The 19,133-nt window shown below is 37.0% G+C and overlaps 1 protein-coding gene across 2 annotated transcripts; it reads left to right on the forward strand.

The window, feature by feature from the left end:
- Nucleotides 1–387: 387 nt before the first annotated feature.
- LOC145967937 (uncharacterized) lies at nucleotides 388–12,349 on the forward strand. Of its 2 annotated transcripts, none has more exons than XM_083093039.1 (7): nucleotides 388–600; nucleotides 2,540–2,724; nucleotides 3,866–4,104; nucleotides 4,440–4,718; nucleotides 9,914–10,256; nucleotides 10,991–11,279; nucleotides 11,370–12,349. In XM_083093039.1, the coding sequence occupies exons 1-7, from the start codon at nucleotides 439–441 to the stop codon at nucleotides 11,589–11,591; spliced, it is 1,719 nt and encodes a 572-aa protein (XP_082949165.1). In that variant the 5' UTR covers nucleotides 388–438; the 3' UTR covers nucleotides 11,592–12,349. The 2 variants fall into 2 exon arrangements, with proteins under 2 accessions (XP_082949165.1, XP_082949166.1); XM_083093040.1 differs by having other exon boundaries at nucleotides 391–600; nucleotides 11,373–12,345.
- Nucleotides 12,350–19,133: the final 6,784 nt, after the last annotated feature.

Here is a 19,133-nt window from a genome sequence, read left to right on the forward strand (position 1 = left end):
TTGTCCCGGCTATTAAGAATAATGAATTCTCTTCTTGTATTCTCTGTGTTATCGTTTTATGTCAATAATTCTCTATCAGTTGGGTGTGTCTTTATCAAGCAATAAATTATCGTCACACTGTATAATTATATTTATTTATTTCACAAAATATTCCGATGCGAAATTTTCGATACATTAGAATCTGAAATACACACAGGGAGAATTCTCATTCGTTATTTTAAATATAAAAGCAAAACTGCGAGTGTATGTATTAGATTGTAAATCAAGTAAGTAAGCAGGCGTTCGTATAAAGAATGCTTCGATTAAATATCGAATACATTCGTAATAACGGATCATTATTCGGCGCGTTTACCGTTTCAATTCGTTTCCTCGATAACGAGTCCTTACCTGCAAACGAAATGATAAAGTTGATTTATTTCTTCGTGAACATAGTGAGTGATGGCCCTACGCCTGAGAGGTAGCAAGGATGTCAAGAAGAGCTTCTATTACGTCTGGTACCTTGGCGCGAGGGAGGCTAAGGGGGTGGACGCGATGCCCGTTGCCATAGCTTACCTGTTGGAGCGGGAACGACTTCAAGAACCTTTCAAGGTCACACTGCAGGTGAGCGGTATCATCCTGAAATCCGGTTTCGACACTGTGCGCCGAAAATATTTTAAACGGAAACGAATAAGCCACGACGCGTACACTCGGGAGTTTACACCAATACATATCCTGTAGCTTCTCTGTTTCCTCTCTTATCCCTGTTAAATTATCCTGCAAGAATCACGACCTTGTCTAAGTTGCAGATTCGCTTAAATTAATTTGTCTCCATCGAAATAATCTTCCATGTTTTCTGTCCAATCGATCGCGATGGAACGGACGACTTTTGACGCGAATTAGCGACGCCTTGTTGTATATTGGAACGTGGGAATTTTCGATAATTGCGGATCTAAAGAGAGATGCGACGTGTTCGCGATAAGAGGAAAAATTGTCCATGTAATGCGTTTTAATAATTTTCATTTAACAATTTCTAGTTCTTTGATTAATATTAATAAAAATATAGATATTTATTCTTGTTAGAAAATATTATATATATATTATATATATATTATATAAATATTATAAATATTATATATATTTGTTCAATATATTTTTTCCAAGTTACAATAGATATACAATGAAATTATGTCTTGAAAGCATATGAAGCTTTACGTATCTGTAACATTACGTGTTCGCCGAGCGAATAAAAGTAATAATAAATTCATTGACCCGAATCTTATAGAATCGAGTTCAGTACGCGTTACCTCGAATAGGAAAAAGAGAAAATGAACGCACGGTGCCAAAACTGTTTCGTGACTGTTAAAAACATTAGCACGTGGCATGAGCTTCTCGATGCATATCAAGTGGCGTCTGAAAAAGGATACGCTCGTTCGTTTAGAAATCGCATTTGCTACCGGTGCGTGATGCAATAAATCTCGCTAAACGTAAGTCGGACCTAAACAGTAAGGAACGATTCAACGCTCGTTGGTAACGACGTCAAATGAAGCAAACGGGTTCTTTATAATGATTAGCGAATTTTTAATCTACGCATTATAGAATGCGCCAGATGTGCCGGACCGCATGCTGTTAAAAGAAAATAATTATTATTATCATTATTATTACGTGATGAACGGTCTGCGATAGGAACATATAAATGGCAGGCTACAACTAATTAAGTTTAATCTCTAACTGTACTCGCGACAATTTTTCATTGAAAATTATTTGCCACGTATGATCGAGCAGTAAAGTGCAAATAAAAATATAAATTTATATGCTTTTTATTCCTTTTAATTTCTATTTTTTTTTCCTTAACGCTTCTCCTCCTCTTGCTCGTTATTTTGTCGAAATTCCATCGCGCAAGACACGTACACACACCGTGTAGAAAAAGACACGTTACGAAATGAGATCCATCTAATTATTGTGTAAGTGTAATTGCGCTGGCCGCGGGGCATGGACGATGCGGGAAAGTCTACGGGGTTGTCCGTAGGTGGCAGATATCCATAACCGGTCTCGCCAGTATTTCAGCAATTCGAATCGTCGCGATGATCGACGGCGCGGTAATTAAGTGTTTTCGCGAAGTGGAACACGTTGTACGGAGAGAGAATTACGCAGCACGTACGCCTCCTCGCGTATATCTGCTCTCGCGTGATTCTCTTTAAGTACAAGGACGAATGTTTGCGAATGCGGGATGCGAGATAGAGAACGAGGCAATCGAGAGAGCTAAAATTCTACCACGCGAGTTTACTTTGATTTTATTAATATGAATCAATTATTAATCGTCTTTCTCTCCTCGACAGATGTAACGTTACTTTTATATAAAGATTTAACGAGTTTTATTTAAAAAAAAAAAGAAACGTACATAACTCTTAATTTACTGTTATACCGTACATTTAAATGTTGGAACGATCTTGTGGAATGTATCTCGCGAGAGGCAAACAAAGCCAGGGTTTGCGCAAGAAACGCGTGAGCGCGCGCTCCGCGATGCAAGAGACGTGAACGGCGATGCATTTATATTTGATAGGTGAGCAACAAAGGTCTGAAGATCATACAAACGGTTCACCCGGGTGGCTCGACGAGATCGGCGGTGAAACACTTGGTACCAGGTCACGCGGTTCTGGCAGCCGTGCAACGGGAGGACGTCGTAGCCGCGACTCTACTTCTGCCGAATCCTGCGACGAACAATCCTGTTCACGTGCACGCATACAGGTCAGAGAGCTAATATGAATACTCGACAAGCGATAAACTATCCATTTAAATTAAACTAAATTTTTGAAAATTCATATTTTTGATACTGCTTAATATATTGATTACAAGTAAATATTTTCTCGTTCTAATAACTTTGTTCTTTCAATCGAATATACTTATGATTCGCCTATTTATTAATTAGAAAGGAGTTGTAAACTTTTATTAGAAATATAGATACAGCATGGGAATAAGATGCAGCCACGTTATTTCAAGCCCGCGCAAGAAATTTGCGGTTAAATAGAGATCGTCCGTTCGCTTCATCATCTCGATCTCACTTATTACGGACCGTGTTTCGTTCTTTAATTTACAAATTTCATAATTCTAACAGATCGCTAATGACTTTCATAATCCCGCGCACATCAATCGCGTTATATCGTTGCAACGATGCAGCGGATGAATAGAGATGAAACTTTGTCATTAATATGCAAGTTATCGAGGCTATTATTACAAGGATAATTAGAACATTTGATATAATTATTCGAATCTCGAAAGAGACCTCGAGTTTTATTTCATGCTACAAAGAGAGAAACGGGATTATAAAGCGAGTTCTATGCGAGAATCGCGGCAGCGATTGTTTAAATCGAAGTAACCGCGAAGGCGCGCGATCTCTCTGGTATGCTCAATGAAAGTCCCGTTAAAGAACATTTTGTAGCATAAAGAGCTCGAGTGAATTTATACAATTATATTCCGCGATGAATTTCGTTAAGTATACCAATGACCCGATTGAGAAGAAACGGCCGGTTTTTTTTCACATAGAAACGCCAATCGTGCTTATCGCGAGCTTACATCTAGATATAAAAAATATAATGTGAATTTTCCACACGCATTTTTCGCTAACAGAATAGAGATTGATCCCACACGTTTTATGTTCTACACGGAAATTTTGTATCGTATTTTCTGTTTATCCTATCTTTATCTTGTCGGTAATAAATTGTTTTAAGACAAGTAGAGTTTTCATGAAATGTTGCGTGGAAACAAGCAAAATCCCACATAGGAGAATCACTATAGAGTCGGTAGGACGAGATCATTTCTCTATCGTTTTGAAAAGTCTAAAAGACTGGGGCTTCTCTTTATCTTTCCTCTTGCTTTCCGGCCACTTTAGATGCGACTCAGTCGAAACCGCCGAATTGTTGGGTGGCCAGTTGAAAGCGTTGGCGTCACACACCGACAATTTGGCCAGGGTCACGGCGAGCGAAGGCAGAATCCGCAGCAATCTAGGCAGCGACGGTCGAAGTACCAGAGAGTCCGAGTCTTCTGAAGGCAGCGGTGAGCTCAGACACGATCCGGTCCAAACCACGACCATTTACGAGTCTCTGGCCGCCGAGCTGCGGGCGAAATTAGGTGAATGCCTCCTTTAAATCTCGCTTAACATTTCGCTGTACAAGATTTTATATGTATGTCAGCGCGCACAAGTGGAATATTTGGAAAAGTGTTACGTATATCGTACATGTAAAATTTCACATAGGATTTATCTTCTAATAAAAAAATAGAAAAAAAATTATATATGATAAGAATCACCTGAAGATTTTATTTAATCTTTTTCATTAATATTTATATCAAACGCTATTTTCACAATCGACGATTTTAACTGAGCGAGAGAACGAACGTTAGAGCATCCGCGCTCGTTCGAATACGTGTCAAGGCAACGTGGATACCAGCAAACAATCGTGTTTCAGGCAGAGGTAATTCCGACGACAATGACGTAGGCCCGATATTACTGCCGCCGCGCGACTATGACACCGTGCACAGACACCGTGGTAACTTGGCCGGCATCGAGTTTAGACGTTGCTTAAATCAGACTATCGTGGGTGGTAGCACGGCCATTGACAGGGGTGGCACGAGAAGCGCAGCCAGCAGCGGCATAGGATCCGATAGCGCGGCAACGCCACCACCTTATCAGACGCATCATCCCCTCGGTCAGAGACCGTCCAGACCGTCCAGAGATTCCTCTTCCGGTAAGTGATCTTTATCGTATAAAATTCATGGTTCTTAAGACACTTCATCTTTTTTTGAATAGTGTATTTTAATTTTAGACATCCCCAAATTTTTCCATGTTTTTTAATAATTCTTTGTTTCATAAAATTAACTTTTTGTTCTGCATATAATTTAGATTCGAGCATCATCTTGCTCGTAAGTTTTAAATTTCCAGAGTTTTTAATTTCATATAATTACATATAATTTGACAATTAAGACTCGAGCAAGGCAACATGTCAGAGATACTTGTTTCTCCGACAAGTTAGAATTTCTATTGTTACTATTAAGAGACACATGTATGAAATTGGCAAGTAGGTCGTTGCAATGTAAAGTCTGAGAGCATTCTCCAGCATTGCATCAAGTTACAGTGCAACATCCCATTTCAAGTAAGAAAGTTTGAATGGAGGAGCATGCGTAAAATTGACTGCGAGCATGACAATTGCATCTAGCGAATGTGAAACTTGCTACAAATATTACGCTCGTACGTTTCATATAAGTTTTGCGTTATTATGCCAATATGTTCTTTGAGAGTAATTGCATGGATAGGTATTACACGATCGTGAAAATAGGTTTTCAGGACGTAAACACGAATTACCTCGAAATTGCTATTTCGATCCGTATGTATTTCTTATTTGACATACTTAATGGAAAATTTATACCATGTCGACTCTCGCGGTAATTAAATTTATTGCCGCGTTGCCTAGTACGGGATAGCCGTTAAATTCTGAAAGTTGAATAACTTGTTCAATTTATATTCAAAAATTTCGCGATATAAAATATCGAAACTCGAAGACGGGGAGCGATCGATAGGAACAAAGGAAAGGATTGTAGTTATGTAAATGTTTAACGAGCGCGCTAAAAATTTCGCGTCGTTACGCCATTCGCGGCTAATTGCAAAATGGAAAGTTTTTCGAGTAATCTCTGCTATCGAGTGGACGCATCATTACGTCGGTTAAGCGATAATGCAAGACGATGCTGGACGCTACATGAAAGTGAAAGTCATCGCTTCTTCTTTTCACGATCCGTCTCAGGAAACGATCGCGCACCTAATAATCAATCTTCTCGAAGCGAAGAGAACTACCGTCATCGACGAAATTAGTTTTTAATGGCATAATATATATAGAAAATTAATCTCGTTCTAAAAGAAATTTTGCCACGTAAAAACATAAATAAAATAACAATACATTTGTATGTATTGCTATCCGTACCAGAAAATATAAAAAAAGTAAATTAACTGGTGACTTTCTTTATCTCTTGAAAATATTATTACCTATCGGAAATAACCATGTTAAACAAATCATTCGCAACGCGTTTGCTGCGCATAAAAGCGGAACTATAATTCCGCGGTCAAAGATTCATACCGGACGACAAAAATTTGGGCGCTTTCTACTCGCGGAACAGGTGTCCGTGCGTGTCGGTTCGAATCTTATCGGCTCTCGTAGAAAACTGGGCAGTGGCGAACCGTACGACCCCATAACCCAATTGCCGATAACTACGAAAAATCGTTTCTCGACGTCTTTAAGCACGTTCGCTTTTTTTTTCTCCTTTTTACATCGCTGTTTCGCCGCCGTCGTATTGAATACGGAATTAAGTTCGACCTAATTTGTTATAAATCACGCGCTCTCGCTAACAATAAAATTGTCCACTTTCACCCCGGTCGAACCCGAAAACGTCGCATTTGCGTGATGCCTGCACGCGCGTCGTTCCGAGGGAAACGTGCGAAATCGCATCCTTTGAAAGTCGATTTACGCGCAACGAACATTTCACAGGAAAGTTGACGCAGAAAAATCGCGTTTTGCAAATTAATAGTCTCTTCCTGCTCTCTCTCTCTCTCTCTCTCTCTCTCTCTCTCTCTCTCTCTCTCTCTCTCTCTCTCTCTTTTTCTTTCTATATACACACATAAATCGATCGTTCAAGATTTCCATGATTTGCGATCGAATCTCTCTGCGGTTGAAGCTGTCAAAATCAAAAAGGCGACCGCAGACAATAAACCGTATTTGATGGAGGAGGCTTCTAAAAAAACTCGCAATCCAATTAAGAGAAACTTATTTCGTTTAGAATATACTTTTTCAAAACGGGGACGCAAAGTAATAGAGAGAAGAGTATGTATATATAACGGTGATTTTCAGTACATGTAGATGCTTTATTGGCACTCAGCCTCGCGAATGAACTCATCCTACTTACTTTACCTTTCATACAAAGTGAACCGATAGAATGCACATTAAATATGCACGCGATGCACGTATATCAGAGCTCCAAAGTCGAGGAGCTCGTCTTCTGGGGCGTGCCTCCTTCTCGCGTGAGAAACATGTTTTTTAACGGACGACTGACCCATATAACATCGCCGAATAAATTTCGAGATGAACAAGAGAGTAAAAAAAAGATGCCCCCATCGTACATCGTGTTTACCGGTAGAGATACGCACGGCACGACGTTAAGCTCACACATGTAAGGAAGAGAGAAAGAGAGAGATTGTATTGAGCACCTGTTACAGTGGAAGAGGAATACCGTTAGGACGTCGTCGTGTTAGCGACAGGTACCATGGCCTACGATGGGTGCACGTATCTCAGCTGCCTCCAGAACGACGTATGACCGCGAAAATCAGTCAATCGCCGATTAGCGCTCAGATTTTGCATAAAAATTAGACATTTTACGAGCCACCGATTTCGACTCGTAAAAGATTTCGAATATTCTATTCTATATTTTATATAATTAAAATATTCTATTCTATATTTTAACGACATTAATTCTTGCATTATAAATTAAATCGATAAGTAATATGTTAAGATAAAATTTTAATATCAATGTAATGATCCATAGCTATTTGCTATTATTTTTTCGATTCATGATGCGCAAAGTTGTAAAATTTCACGGAACTTTGCTGTTCAAGATGAAAAAAATCAGTCGCGGCATGAAGAGCATAAATAATGAAGAGAGAGGGAAGAGAGATCTTACCTGCATATTCTTTTCTAACCAGGTCGCATAAAATCTCAAACTTTAATCATTGGTATTTATGATTATTATAATATTAATATTTAATTAAAGCGCTATAACTGTTTTAGTTATCTAATATTTGATAAATTTATCGATAATTTATTCCGAAGTGAAATATCATTGAATATTGAAATACGAGAAAGATGAGCGACACGTGTAAAAGATCGCCTTCACATTTAGGTTTCGCGCGATTAAAAAGGACGCAACAGATGTTGGAACGTGGTGATCAACACCTGATCACAATCTTTTTACTCCCATCCTGTCGTGTGAACGACGCTTCGTTCGATCCTATCAGAAATCCTTACGATGTAAAGCGACATGACACACTTAACTACCTTCGCGCATACATATCTTTCACGGATTCTCCTCTGCATCAGCTTATGTGACGTGGCTGCGTTTCGCGCGAAATTATTCTAACGCTACTTAGATTCCAGGCGAAGATTAGCTTTATCGATTAATCGCTTTAAAATCGACGTTAATCAATTACACAGTCATCGACGCCTTATTGCGTATATGAAGATTTAATATCTCCACGGAAAGTATGCCGTTACGCTGTCCCGAATCGATATGAACGATGGAATTGATAGATAAGGATCGTATCTCATTAGCCACGCAGACGCAGTTTTACAAATTAACATGCAATTTTATAGATTGTCGCGTTAATAAATAATACGCGTAATAATTGTTATAATCATACAGAGTGTCTCGGCACAATTGAAAAAATTCCGAAGATGCGCGAACAATGCAATGGCAGGGACGGTCCCATGTAATTGATTTCATCCCTCCAATTCTTACTTAATACAGTAACGGCACTTCGCCTCTCTACAGCGGATCGTTGCGTAAAGGAGTTCTTCTCCGAATGCGCGTTTCCACGACGCGGCCGAGAGGAGGCGGAGGCCGAGAGCGTCGCTCCGTGTCGTCGTTGTTTACGGCAACGGATAATGATAGTCATGCTGCTGATGATGATGATGATGATGATGAGACGCTGTCTTGATGACGGCGACCGGAGCGGCGGCGGCGCGCGGATGCACGTAAATTCGTGCGTGATTCGACCTCGTGGGAGGCCGTTGTACGTTGCGGAATAAGGTTCCGCATTCTCGGCCCACAGCCCGAGGCACCTCTCAGCCTCCTCGTGTCTTTTCGTGCCTCATCTGTGCTCCGTTCTCCGCCGTCTCCTCCGTGCTCTCTTAGCCCGCTACCGCTCTTTAAATCTTCCTGACCTCATCAAGATGCCAGATTCCGCGATGCAAGAATTACCGTCGACCGATTTTCCACGGGTCAACTGGAAGAGCAAAACTGCTACGCTTGACGAAATTCGCAGTCATATCTCGATGTTTATTACCATTGTCTTTCGTGAAATATCTTTTATAAAGTTTTTTTATCTTTTATAAAGTATGAATATAATATTAGATATATGATACAAGGTTAAAATACTTTTAACGGTAGATTTTTTATATCGATAAGCGATAAAACACTGATAGAAAGAATATTCATTGTATATTATATAGACTGAAATTAAAATTAATAATGCCAATTTACGAGGTCTGTAAATAAAGTAATGAGACTTTTTCGAGATGAACTTTTATTTATAATTTAACTATAATTTAACTCTGTCACCTTCAAAATAGTTCCCTTGGGAAGCCACGCAGCACCTGAGACGTTGTTTCCAGTCTTCATAGCAGTGCTGGAACTCAGAAACCCGAATGGCCTTCAGCTGGTCGGTTACAGCCGCTTTTACGTTTTCGGTCTATCAAAGTGATGTCCTTTGAGATGAGTTTTCAATCTCGGGAAGAGAAAGAAGTCACAGGGACTCAAGTCAGGCGAATACGGGGGCTGGGGGACGACAGGAATGTTTTTTCGTGCCAAAAACTCCGTAATCGAAAGTTTACAAGTTTAAGAAAAACATTCCTGTATACGACCGAAAACGTAAAAGCGGCTGTAACCGACCATACGACCGAAAACGTAAAAGCGGCTGTAACCGACCAGCTGAAGGCCATTCGGATTTCTGAGTTCCAGCACTGCTACGAAGACTGGAAACAACGTCTCAGGCGCTGCGTGGCTTCCCAAGGGAACTATTTTGAAAAAGACAGAGTTAAATTATAGTTAAATTATAAATAAAAGTTCATCTCGAAAAAGTCTCATTACTTTATTTACAGACCTCGTATATGTTAATCATTCGTAGATGACGATTGGGGTGCGCTAAACGAGGAGAATGATTATCTGCCAGAAGAGGAAACAGCTGCATCAAGTCTGACATTGCCGCGGTTGCCGCGAAGCCCCGAAAGGGTATCCAATCAAGCAAACAGAGGAGTTTCGCCGAGCTGCAACAGGAATCGACGAGCGGCGGAATTTAGACAGCGATCGCCGAGTCCTCAATATCAGCCGAGGGTCAATCCCGGCGAGGTGACCAGTCCTAGAGAAAGGTTCCAAGATGCCAAGGAAATGTTTAGGGCTATGGAGAGGGAGGCCATCGCCAGACCTGTTTTCTCTAAACAGAGAGACAACGATCATCATCCTGTGCACAGGTGTGAGAGAGATCTTAGAGAGAGATCTTAGAGAGAGATAGAAAATATTATTTTTTATAAATATTACTAACAGTTTCTCGTTATAAAATTGCGCAATAAAAATTATAGATAATATAAATAGAGAAAAGTTTATGTTGCGCCAGAAACAAATTTATTCTACGTGTAATATAATATCTAGTACATGTCGTCGCGAGCATGTTTTAGTACGGAAAACATTGAGCAACATTAATCGCACGGATCGATAAGGAGTAAAAGCCGTAATGTGATGTTGTAAAGAGTATCAATCCAGAGATCTAAATACGACATCAATATGTTGTCGCGCTTTTCGTTTTGTACATATACGGTTCTGCTCAACTTTCCATGCTTGAACAGGTTTCTAGTATAACTAAGATTTTCACCGATCAAACGCATTCCTGCAAGAAAGATTTATGAAGGCGTGGATCTTGATAGATCAGATGTTTGTTTTGTAAAAATTGCAATTAGTATCGATATCCTGCATGTCCACATTTCTCAATTTTTCATAAAAAATTTCTCTTAAACTCTAACAACTCATTTATATATGTATAAAAAAAAGAGTATTAAGTAATATATCATTAAGAGTAGGAAGAAATATAATCCTTTCTGAATCATTTTAAACTGATAATATTGTACAATAATATCCTGATTACATTCAGAGTTTCTGTAAAGAAATCATTTATTAAATGATTATATTATAACGATTTGTTATTTGATAGGGTCGAATCGGCGAGGCAAGTCCACGAGGATCGATCCAGCCGCCAATATCCGACGAGCATGCACTCCACGTCTTCACATGATCATGTGATAAGACGAAATCAGCCGGACGCGCTGGATCATGAAAATGGCGTGTCTTATAAGGGCAGACCGCGACCCAGGACTCATCATTACGCGATCGAACGTTCATCCGAACCGGAAATTTCGAGGCCACGACCGAGAAGCTTTTATGAAAATCCAGCGATTGGCAGGGATTTCAGAGACCAAAGGCATCCCGTCGATCAGAGAGAGGTTTGCGACTCTTTAAAAAATCGTATAGTTAGCACACACAATTACTGTACATATACAATCTTAAAATAATAACGTATTTCGCCCATTAAGCAGGTGAGAGAATTTCGAGAACGTATGCAACACTCGCGAGAATTGCGTGACAAACTGCGGAGAAGCACGACCTACCAGGAGCTGTCGGAGCACGAAAGATACCCCGGACTCGACCGTGAGAGTGCCAGACCGGCGTTGGAGATGATTCCGACACCTGGAAGATACCGTCACAGCTATGCCGAACCGCCAAGACTCGGTCTAGCCGCGCTGCATCCCTACTGATGCATTAATTTTTGTTAATTGATGAATTATTTAATTAATCGATACGTCGCGTTATATCATATTGTTCATGTACTGTGCCTTGATCGTTCAGTGTGCTCGTGGTTATAACGGTGTATTCTGCCACATAGAATAAGCAAAGAGAAAGAAGATGGAAGGACTGCAAGAGAGAAAGAAGATATTTTCTATTTTTCAATTTTTTTAAAAGCAACCAAACAACAGGGAAATTTTCAATTAATATTAATATTCATATCATTCATTAATATTAATATTCAGTCGCTCATATAATTAAAGACTGCAAAAATGAATAATTTAATATGATGTAATTCGTTGTTGGTAAACTAAATATTACTGTTAATACTACGTACTTAATAAACTTGATATAATAATTTTAAATTTTAAAATTAATTGAAGACGTGCATCTCTTTATAACGATTTGATTATGTCACTGAACAGTCAATGCAAATTCAAGATTATATATGTATATATGTAACGAGAGTAAAAGAAGCTTGTATATGTATCACATTTTTGATGAATTCAATTATGATTTTGTGTATCGTTGTTATCGAGTACGAACAGAAGATCTCGTTAACAAGATGGTTTTAATTAATAGCGAAATGCAACACAATCCTGACATACGTGCTATCTTGTTATACGTCAGATGCCACACTAACAATATAATAATAATCGTAACAACATAATGATATCGATAATAACAGTACCAATAATAATTATAATAACAATTTCTTGTATTACTTATTTCTTCCTTTGATCGATCGAAGTTATCAAACATTACAAGCACATAATTGTGAGAAATAAATTTCCGCTTAAATAAATTTGAAAACAAACTTAGAGAAAATATTATATTTGGAAATATATTCTTTTACAAGATATATTTTATTTACATAACCGAAATATATATGCGTCAAATACATTCATCAAAAATTGATTATTGAACAAAAATTTCTCCTCTTAATAGAAAATTGTCAGTAAATGCATATTTTTGCCATAAAATATATCTTATTAATAAATTACAAATGCTCATTAAGAATTATAAGTTTCATTTTTCATGCAATATTAGAGAAGTAGATTAAAAATCTTTTTTTCTCATTAAATATGTAAGTTTTTATCCGTTACATTAAGATTGTACATTTCAATTTTTAAGCTGAACAACGAAGCTTCTTATTCTAGAAGAAGTACATGTATAACTCCGTTTAATTTATTCCACAGTCGCATTTTCGCAGTAATACCGGCAGTTATGTAAAGAATTCAGTTATGATAAAATGAATTCGGAGAATCTTGCCTTCATAACATTTACACACAAGATGTATCCGGTGAAAATCGAATGACGTAAGGAATGCTCTCTCCAATTTCTAGGAAGAGGCTCCAGGTTGCATTACATTTCAACGAACCTTACACTCCAAATGTGCATCGAATGTATTCAAAGATCTCACATTTTCAGCAACAATACGAAAATCATCACATGAAAATGGAAAAAAAACGGAAAAATGGTAATAGATTCAATGCGACTTAAAAGCAATATTTACAGGTGTTTCACGGATTTTTTTATCATGAATACGCATTCTGAATAATATATTGATTATATATCTTAAATAGTTTACTGATTTTTCGGATTACTATGGACGTACTCATTTTTTATTTTATCCTGGTTATTTATCTGACTACATCTTGACAATTTGACTTCTATTACAGGAAAGAGATAAACTCCTTTTATGCCGTTTAATTATCATCGTTATTAGATGCGTAAGAATAAACGTTTTACGATCATATAAATTACGAACGTTTGTATTAGACGTTTATATTAATGTATAATTTTATGTTTAATGTTTAATTATTTCCTATGGAATCAAGTTATTAATCAAAATTAATTAATAAAATTTCTATAATAATACATATAACACATAACTAATAATAAAATGTAATTTACATAAAATTACATATCATTTGGATACTTAGCTTCCCCTTCAGGATAAACCTTCCAGGTACTAAGCCCTCCCACCAACGTCAAGGTGTATCCATTGGGAGGGTTTATTTATATAATTTTTAATTTAATATATAATTTATAATGTATTTTATAATTGGGAGATTATGTCTCCATTACATTTAAACATTAAAATTAAAAATAAATATTCACCGACTATAATATTAATACATAATACAATATTAATACATAAATATTGTGTAAAGTTAATTCATTACTGGCGATATATTTAACGCAATATATAAAATAGATTAAAATTTTTTTTTATTTTAAATTAATTATTAATTAAGCGATTATTGCTTTTATTATTTTAATTCGTTTAATTTAATTATTATAATTGATATTTGATTAACAGTTTACGTTTTAATTTATAATCTCAATCTTAATGACAAACTAAATTAGTGAAAAATTTAAAACATTGGATTAATTTAATATTATCATTTTACGTTAAATTTTCATATTTTTGAAATACACATTTCTTTGTACAATTTTTTAATTCCATTTTATTAAATAATATATGGCTTGAAAAGAAATAAATAACATGCATGTAGCGCGCGCTTTGTATTCTAATATAATGAAACCGTTCAGACGAATCTAACGTTAATGTTTATCGTGGAAATAAATTAACCATTTATACACAGTATCAGAAATTGATTACGATGAAACATAATACACATATCTACTCAATCGTAGAGAAACTTATCGTGAACCGGTTAGCAACAAAAAATTATTTGAATTAATGTGAAGCAGGAAGTGGTCAGCAGATATTATTTCAGCATTTCTGGAATTCTTTTGCGAAACATAACAACATAAATAGATAATATTTCTTATTCGCGGATAATTTTTGATGTATATAACTCTATTTTATTAAAAAATCGAATTAATTATAGGTATTATTAACTGCTTTTGCGAGTTGATAAATTATATTATTGATATGTAAAATGTTATAGGCCTGTATGTTATTGCTATTCATTATATTCATTAACTGATATATAACTGCAATGCATTGATTTATTTTAACGCAACTTCCGTACACGCTCCTAGACAGCGTAAAGCAGGCAATAGACATGTATGTGGATGTATAAAAATATGTCGACAGAAAAGTAACAGTCAGAGATGCCCGCGTTGATCAACTTTCAGTGTTAAGAGGAGAAATTGTTCTTAAACGCGGTACGAAACGATTTCGCACAGAAGAAATTGATACATATCGCGGTTTACAGAGGAAAGCGCAACAAGCGCATAAGTGTAATTTCGAGAAAGTCTTTTCGCCCGGGACATAACGCTCAACATATCTTAATATTCGCAATTTATTACCGTGCCGCTATTTTTCACTCGCACTTTTCTGTCATCCGTCACAATTCACTCCAGCTTTGACAAACGTGCCAAATCTCTCTATAATAATGCTCCCGAGAAGTTTCGTAAACCGTAATCATCCTCGATTGCAGTTTCGCAAAGATAAAGCGAAGAGATTAAGACGCGTGGAATTGTCGCTGTCTCGTTCCTCCCTCTGATGAGACCTGCAATCGTGCGGAACATTGCTCCATCCTCGAGCAAGGCATATACCGGGTGACCGTTATTGGCAACGGTACCAAGAGCAAAGTGTTTGTGTCGTTCTCCTGTAACGTAATTCGCACGCCGCTTATATAATGTAATTCAGAAATTCGATTACCGTTGCGTTACCGCGTCTAAAAGTGGATTCTCACAGAAACACGTCCGTTTCGCATCTTTGGAATACAAAAGTAACGAGAGACACTCTCCCTTCAGAGAAAAGGAAGGGGAGAAGGGCTCGTGTGTTAAACGAATATACAGATGGATTATTCCTAACACATTTGAATGATTTGGTGAGACGAGATCGATGTTTGTATCGGATATTCGATTCGGGCAAATGGAACACATTGCATGTCACTATACGTGTGTAAATGCAGAACGGATAAACAGGCTCCCCTTCTCCCATAAAGGGATTCAGTGCTTCGAACCTGTCTGTTCGCTTCTCTCGATGGCAGTGACCTGTTATAGGGGTCTCACGGGCCCCAGGGCCTTTACACTCGCGCGCACGCGATAGTTCCTAGTTAAATGCCAGGCATTCTATACTGTGCGCTATAAACTCATGTATCATTTGATCTTACATTACCCTTTGTATTTGCACCGCGAGAAAGTTGCGAAATATCTCGACTTTTTCACTCGCAACTTATCGTGAGTTTAATGTTTGATATTGACTTTTTATAGAAGGTTTTCCTTGAAAACTATCTGGAATAAATTTCCTGGATAAAAATTAATGAATAAAAAGAGAAAGATATATAAATCCATAGATAATAGTTAAACATAATTATATATTTTGAATATAAATTTAGTTTTGGCATACCTTGTACGTAACATGACTTAGCTTCGTGTTCCGATTCGCCATCAATAAACATGATAAGCGCATGACCTCGTGACTATCTAAAGACAAAAGTACGTGACGGAAAAGCGGATGTTACGTGATGGAAGTGCCGTTGCTCTCAATGCGCGTACGAGGAGGAATTTTTTAAGCTTTTTCTACATGATTGTCTTGCCATAATATTTGCACATTATATCATTGCTCAATTGAAATTTGAGCATCTTCGAAAATTCTTAATATATTATTATATCTCTTAATATAATTTTATTATTTTTATACAGCTACTCAAATTTCTCTCAATTATATATAACAAAAATCTTAAAATAATTCACGGTTATATCGCGCAATATATTAAAAATACTATTGTCAAATTGTTGTTAAACTTGCAATGAGGAATATTTGTAATGTTCAAGGGGAGGAATTCGATCATCCTTTTGATTAGTAAAAGTGAACTATCACAAATGTAGCAATGGCGCTCATTCGCATATCTCCGGTGTTTAAATCTCCCGTTATTTTACTCAATCCGGTGACTTTAATGCTCGGTCGTCTCGGTATCGGCAAATCAATAGTACGAATGCAATCAACCATGTGAAATTTATAGACATAAAAATACTTAAAGCATAACTGTTCATACAAATTGAGATCTAAGCGAAACGACAAAACGCAGTTTAGTATCGCAGTATTCCTTTTTAATAATCTTTTATAAAAGATATTCGACTCTGAGTATCTGACAAGTGAGCTCACAATGTATACACGACAAATTGTAAATCGAAACTTTGCATAGATTTGCAAAGTTTCCGATTATGATTATTAATGTTAGCTTTCAAGCGATTCGCAATTTACCACGCTTAATCGTCTTTTCCTCAACGTTTCACTAAACTTTCTCGCGGTTTAATCGCGTCGGCGTCGTCATTTACGCATCGCGCAAGTTTCAGGCACGCGGAAAACAATTACGCATGTGAAAGAAAGTACCTCGCCTCGACGAGACGGCAGCGGCGACAGCGCGCGGATATTTGTGCCAGGTCGACAAATACCGGTTGCGCATTTTATGGATTTTTACAAGCCCTCGCAAGAAGACTATCGTCTTTATTTGCATAAAACTTTCGAATTGTCCGCCTGGCTGTCTGTTAGAAAGCCATTACAGTCCTCGGCATAACGGCATGTTTTCTTGGTCCGGCCACGCCATATCGGGTTCAAAGCACTTTGTCAAGATGTGTCTGACTATTCTTCTATCTGAGGATTATCCATCCCAAGAATAAACCTGAGATAGCACAAACATAAGAATGGGTGCTTGGAAACTTTAGGAGCCTTTGCTCCTAAACTTTGTGCAAACACTACTTACATTTTAAAACAAGCGACATCTCTATAAAGATTGACATAGATAATAAAGGACGTGATATGTTTGCTACAAATATTTCTAATAGTTCAATATTGAAAATAAGATTAAGTAAGATTAAATTTTCAGAAATGTAAGAGAGTTTTTTGATTTCTTTTTTGTTTTTTGCTCAGAAATGAAAAGTTATTTTTTCCGTAAGAGAGAGAATCAAATTAATTTATATCAATTAAGTTAATTTATAGCATACAGTTAAATATCCTTTTGTCTTGGAATATATTAAATTTTATTTAGAGGTTTTCAATATTTCCATATATGCAGGCGAAATATTCGTATAGAAAAATGGTAAAATATTAAAGTTAAAGTGCTTTTTTTAATTTTTAAACAAGAAATTCGTTTATATTGTGTTGTAATATATAACGGTTTAACATTAGGAAAACACAGAAAAAACAGCATTATCAATCAGCGAGTCAGTCACGAGGAAACGTCGTCGAACATGTATTCGAAATGTCGCACAGGAAGGGGATGCGTAACGCACTTGAAAAGAGGGGATTGAGGAGAGGATTCTTGGACAGAGGTGATTGCACTGTACACAGCGTTTGGAATCTTTGTAATTAACGTGACGATGACCCACTAACCCACTACATGATCGATTCTGTTTAGCAGTTTCAGACAAATGCTTTTTTAAATGTATATAGATTTCTACCGCGAGCGTTTCGAAGGATTATGAAGCACTTATATTTTTTATCAGAATTATATAGGCTTGCTAATATTTATTATAATTTAAGAGCTATGATTTATGCATCACAGATTCTAAATTATGTGAACCAGTCGTCCTTCGAGTCATGTCAAAGATATGTCGAAGGTCGGCATTCCTGAGACCCGAAATAAATATTTAAAAGATCCCGAGTAGAACTTGCATACTAATCAGCCATTTCGGACTATTTCTTCTTCTTTCGGATATTTTTAAAGAAATACGGCAGATTTGGTGATCTTTATTTCTAATTTTTTTAGTAAAAAGAGTTATCTCGTCTGCGATACAATAAAGGGAATAAAAACAGACGTATCCAAATTCAAAAAATATCCAAAAGAAGATCATAAAATGAAATAAGAAAAACAGTCTTCGTAAACTAACTATAGATATACTTTTCCCCCAAAAAATTAAGAAGAAATAAAAAAGAATCTTTGATATTAGAATGTATAATATTAACTCCCGAAATTTTCATTCAATATTTAAATTTTCCAAGCTCTTTTTGTCTTCCGAAAATTTCAAAAAATGCAAAGCAGGGAATCTTTGATCTCTCGGATTTAAAGTTTGCATCTTTATTTTATTGCCATAAAATTATGATACAGTTATAAGCAACAGTACTCAAGTTAATTCGTACGTTTCATGTCGAACGGAAATGACTCCGCCGTATTTGCCCTGCTTCTAAATATGTCAGCTGTGCGAAAAGATTCCAGAAGAATTCCCACTGAAAAATGCCGACATTGGGCCACGGTCAGGGTTCCGGTCACGCGACCCTGATTCTGTGTCTCCGCGATTTCACGCTCGCAACGCGAACTCACTACCGGATTTTCTCGTCTTCCTGTCGACCTACGGTTAATTGCATAGAAAACTTATTAACGCTGTGGTTGTCGTTTCATTTTTCTACGGTGAAAACGAGTAACTATGCGGGAAATATATCATTCCTGCTACATAACAGCTTATATAGTGCAAAAAATATGATCGAAAAAGAATAAATATGTATCAAATATCGAAACAAAATTTTATTCCTCCAAGTGGAAGATGTACAGTTATTTATAATATTTAATTGAGAAAAGAAAGAGAAAAAA

This window comes from Camponotus vicinus, unplaced genomic scaffold (assembly GCF_025532165.1).
Source record: "Camponotus vicinus isolate PSW18456_S1 unplaced genomic scaffold, iyCamVici1.0 SCAF_3, whole genome shotgun sequence".
Classification (NCBI taxonomy): Eukaryota; Metazoa; Arthropoda; class Insecta; order Hymenoptera; family Formicidae; genus Camponotus; species Camponotus vicinus.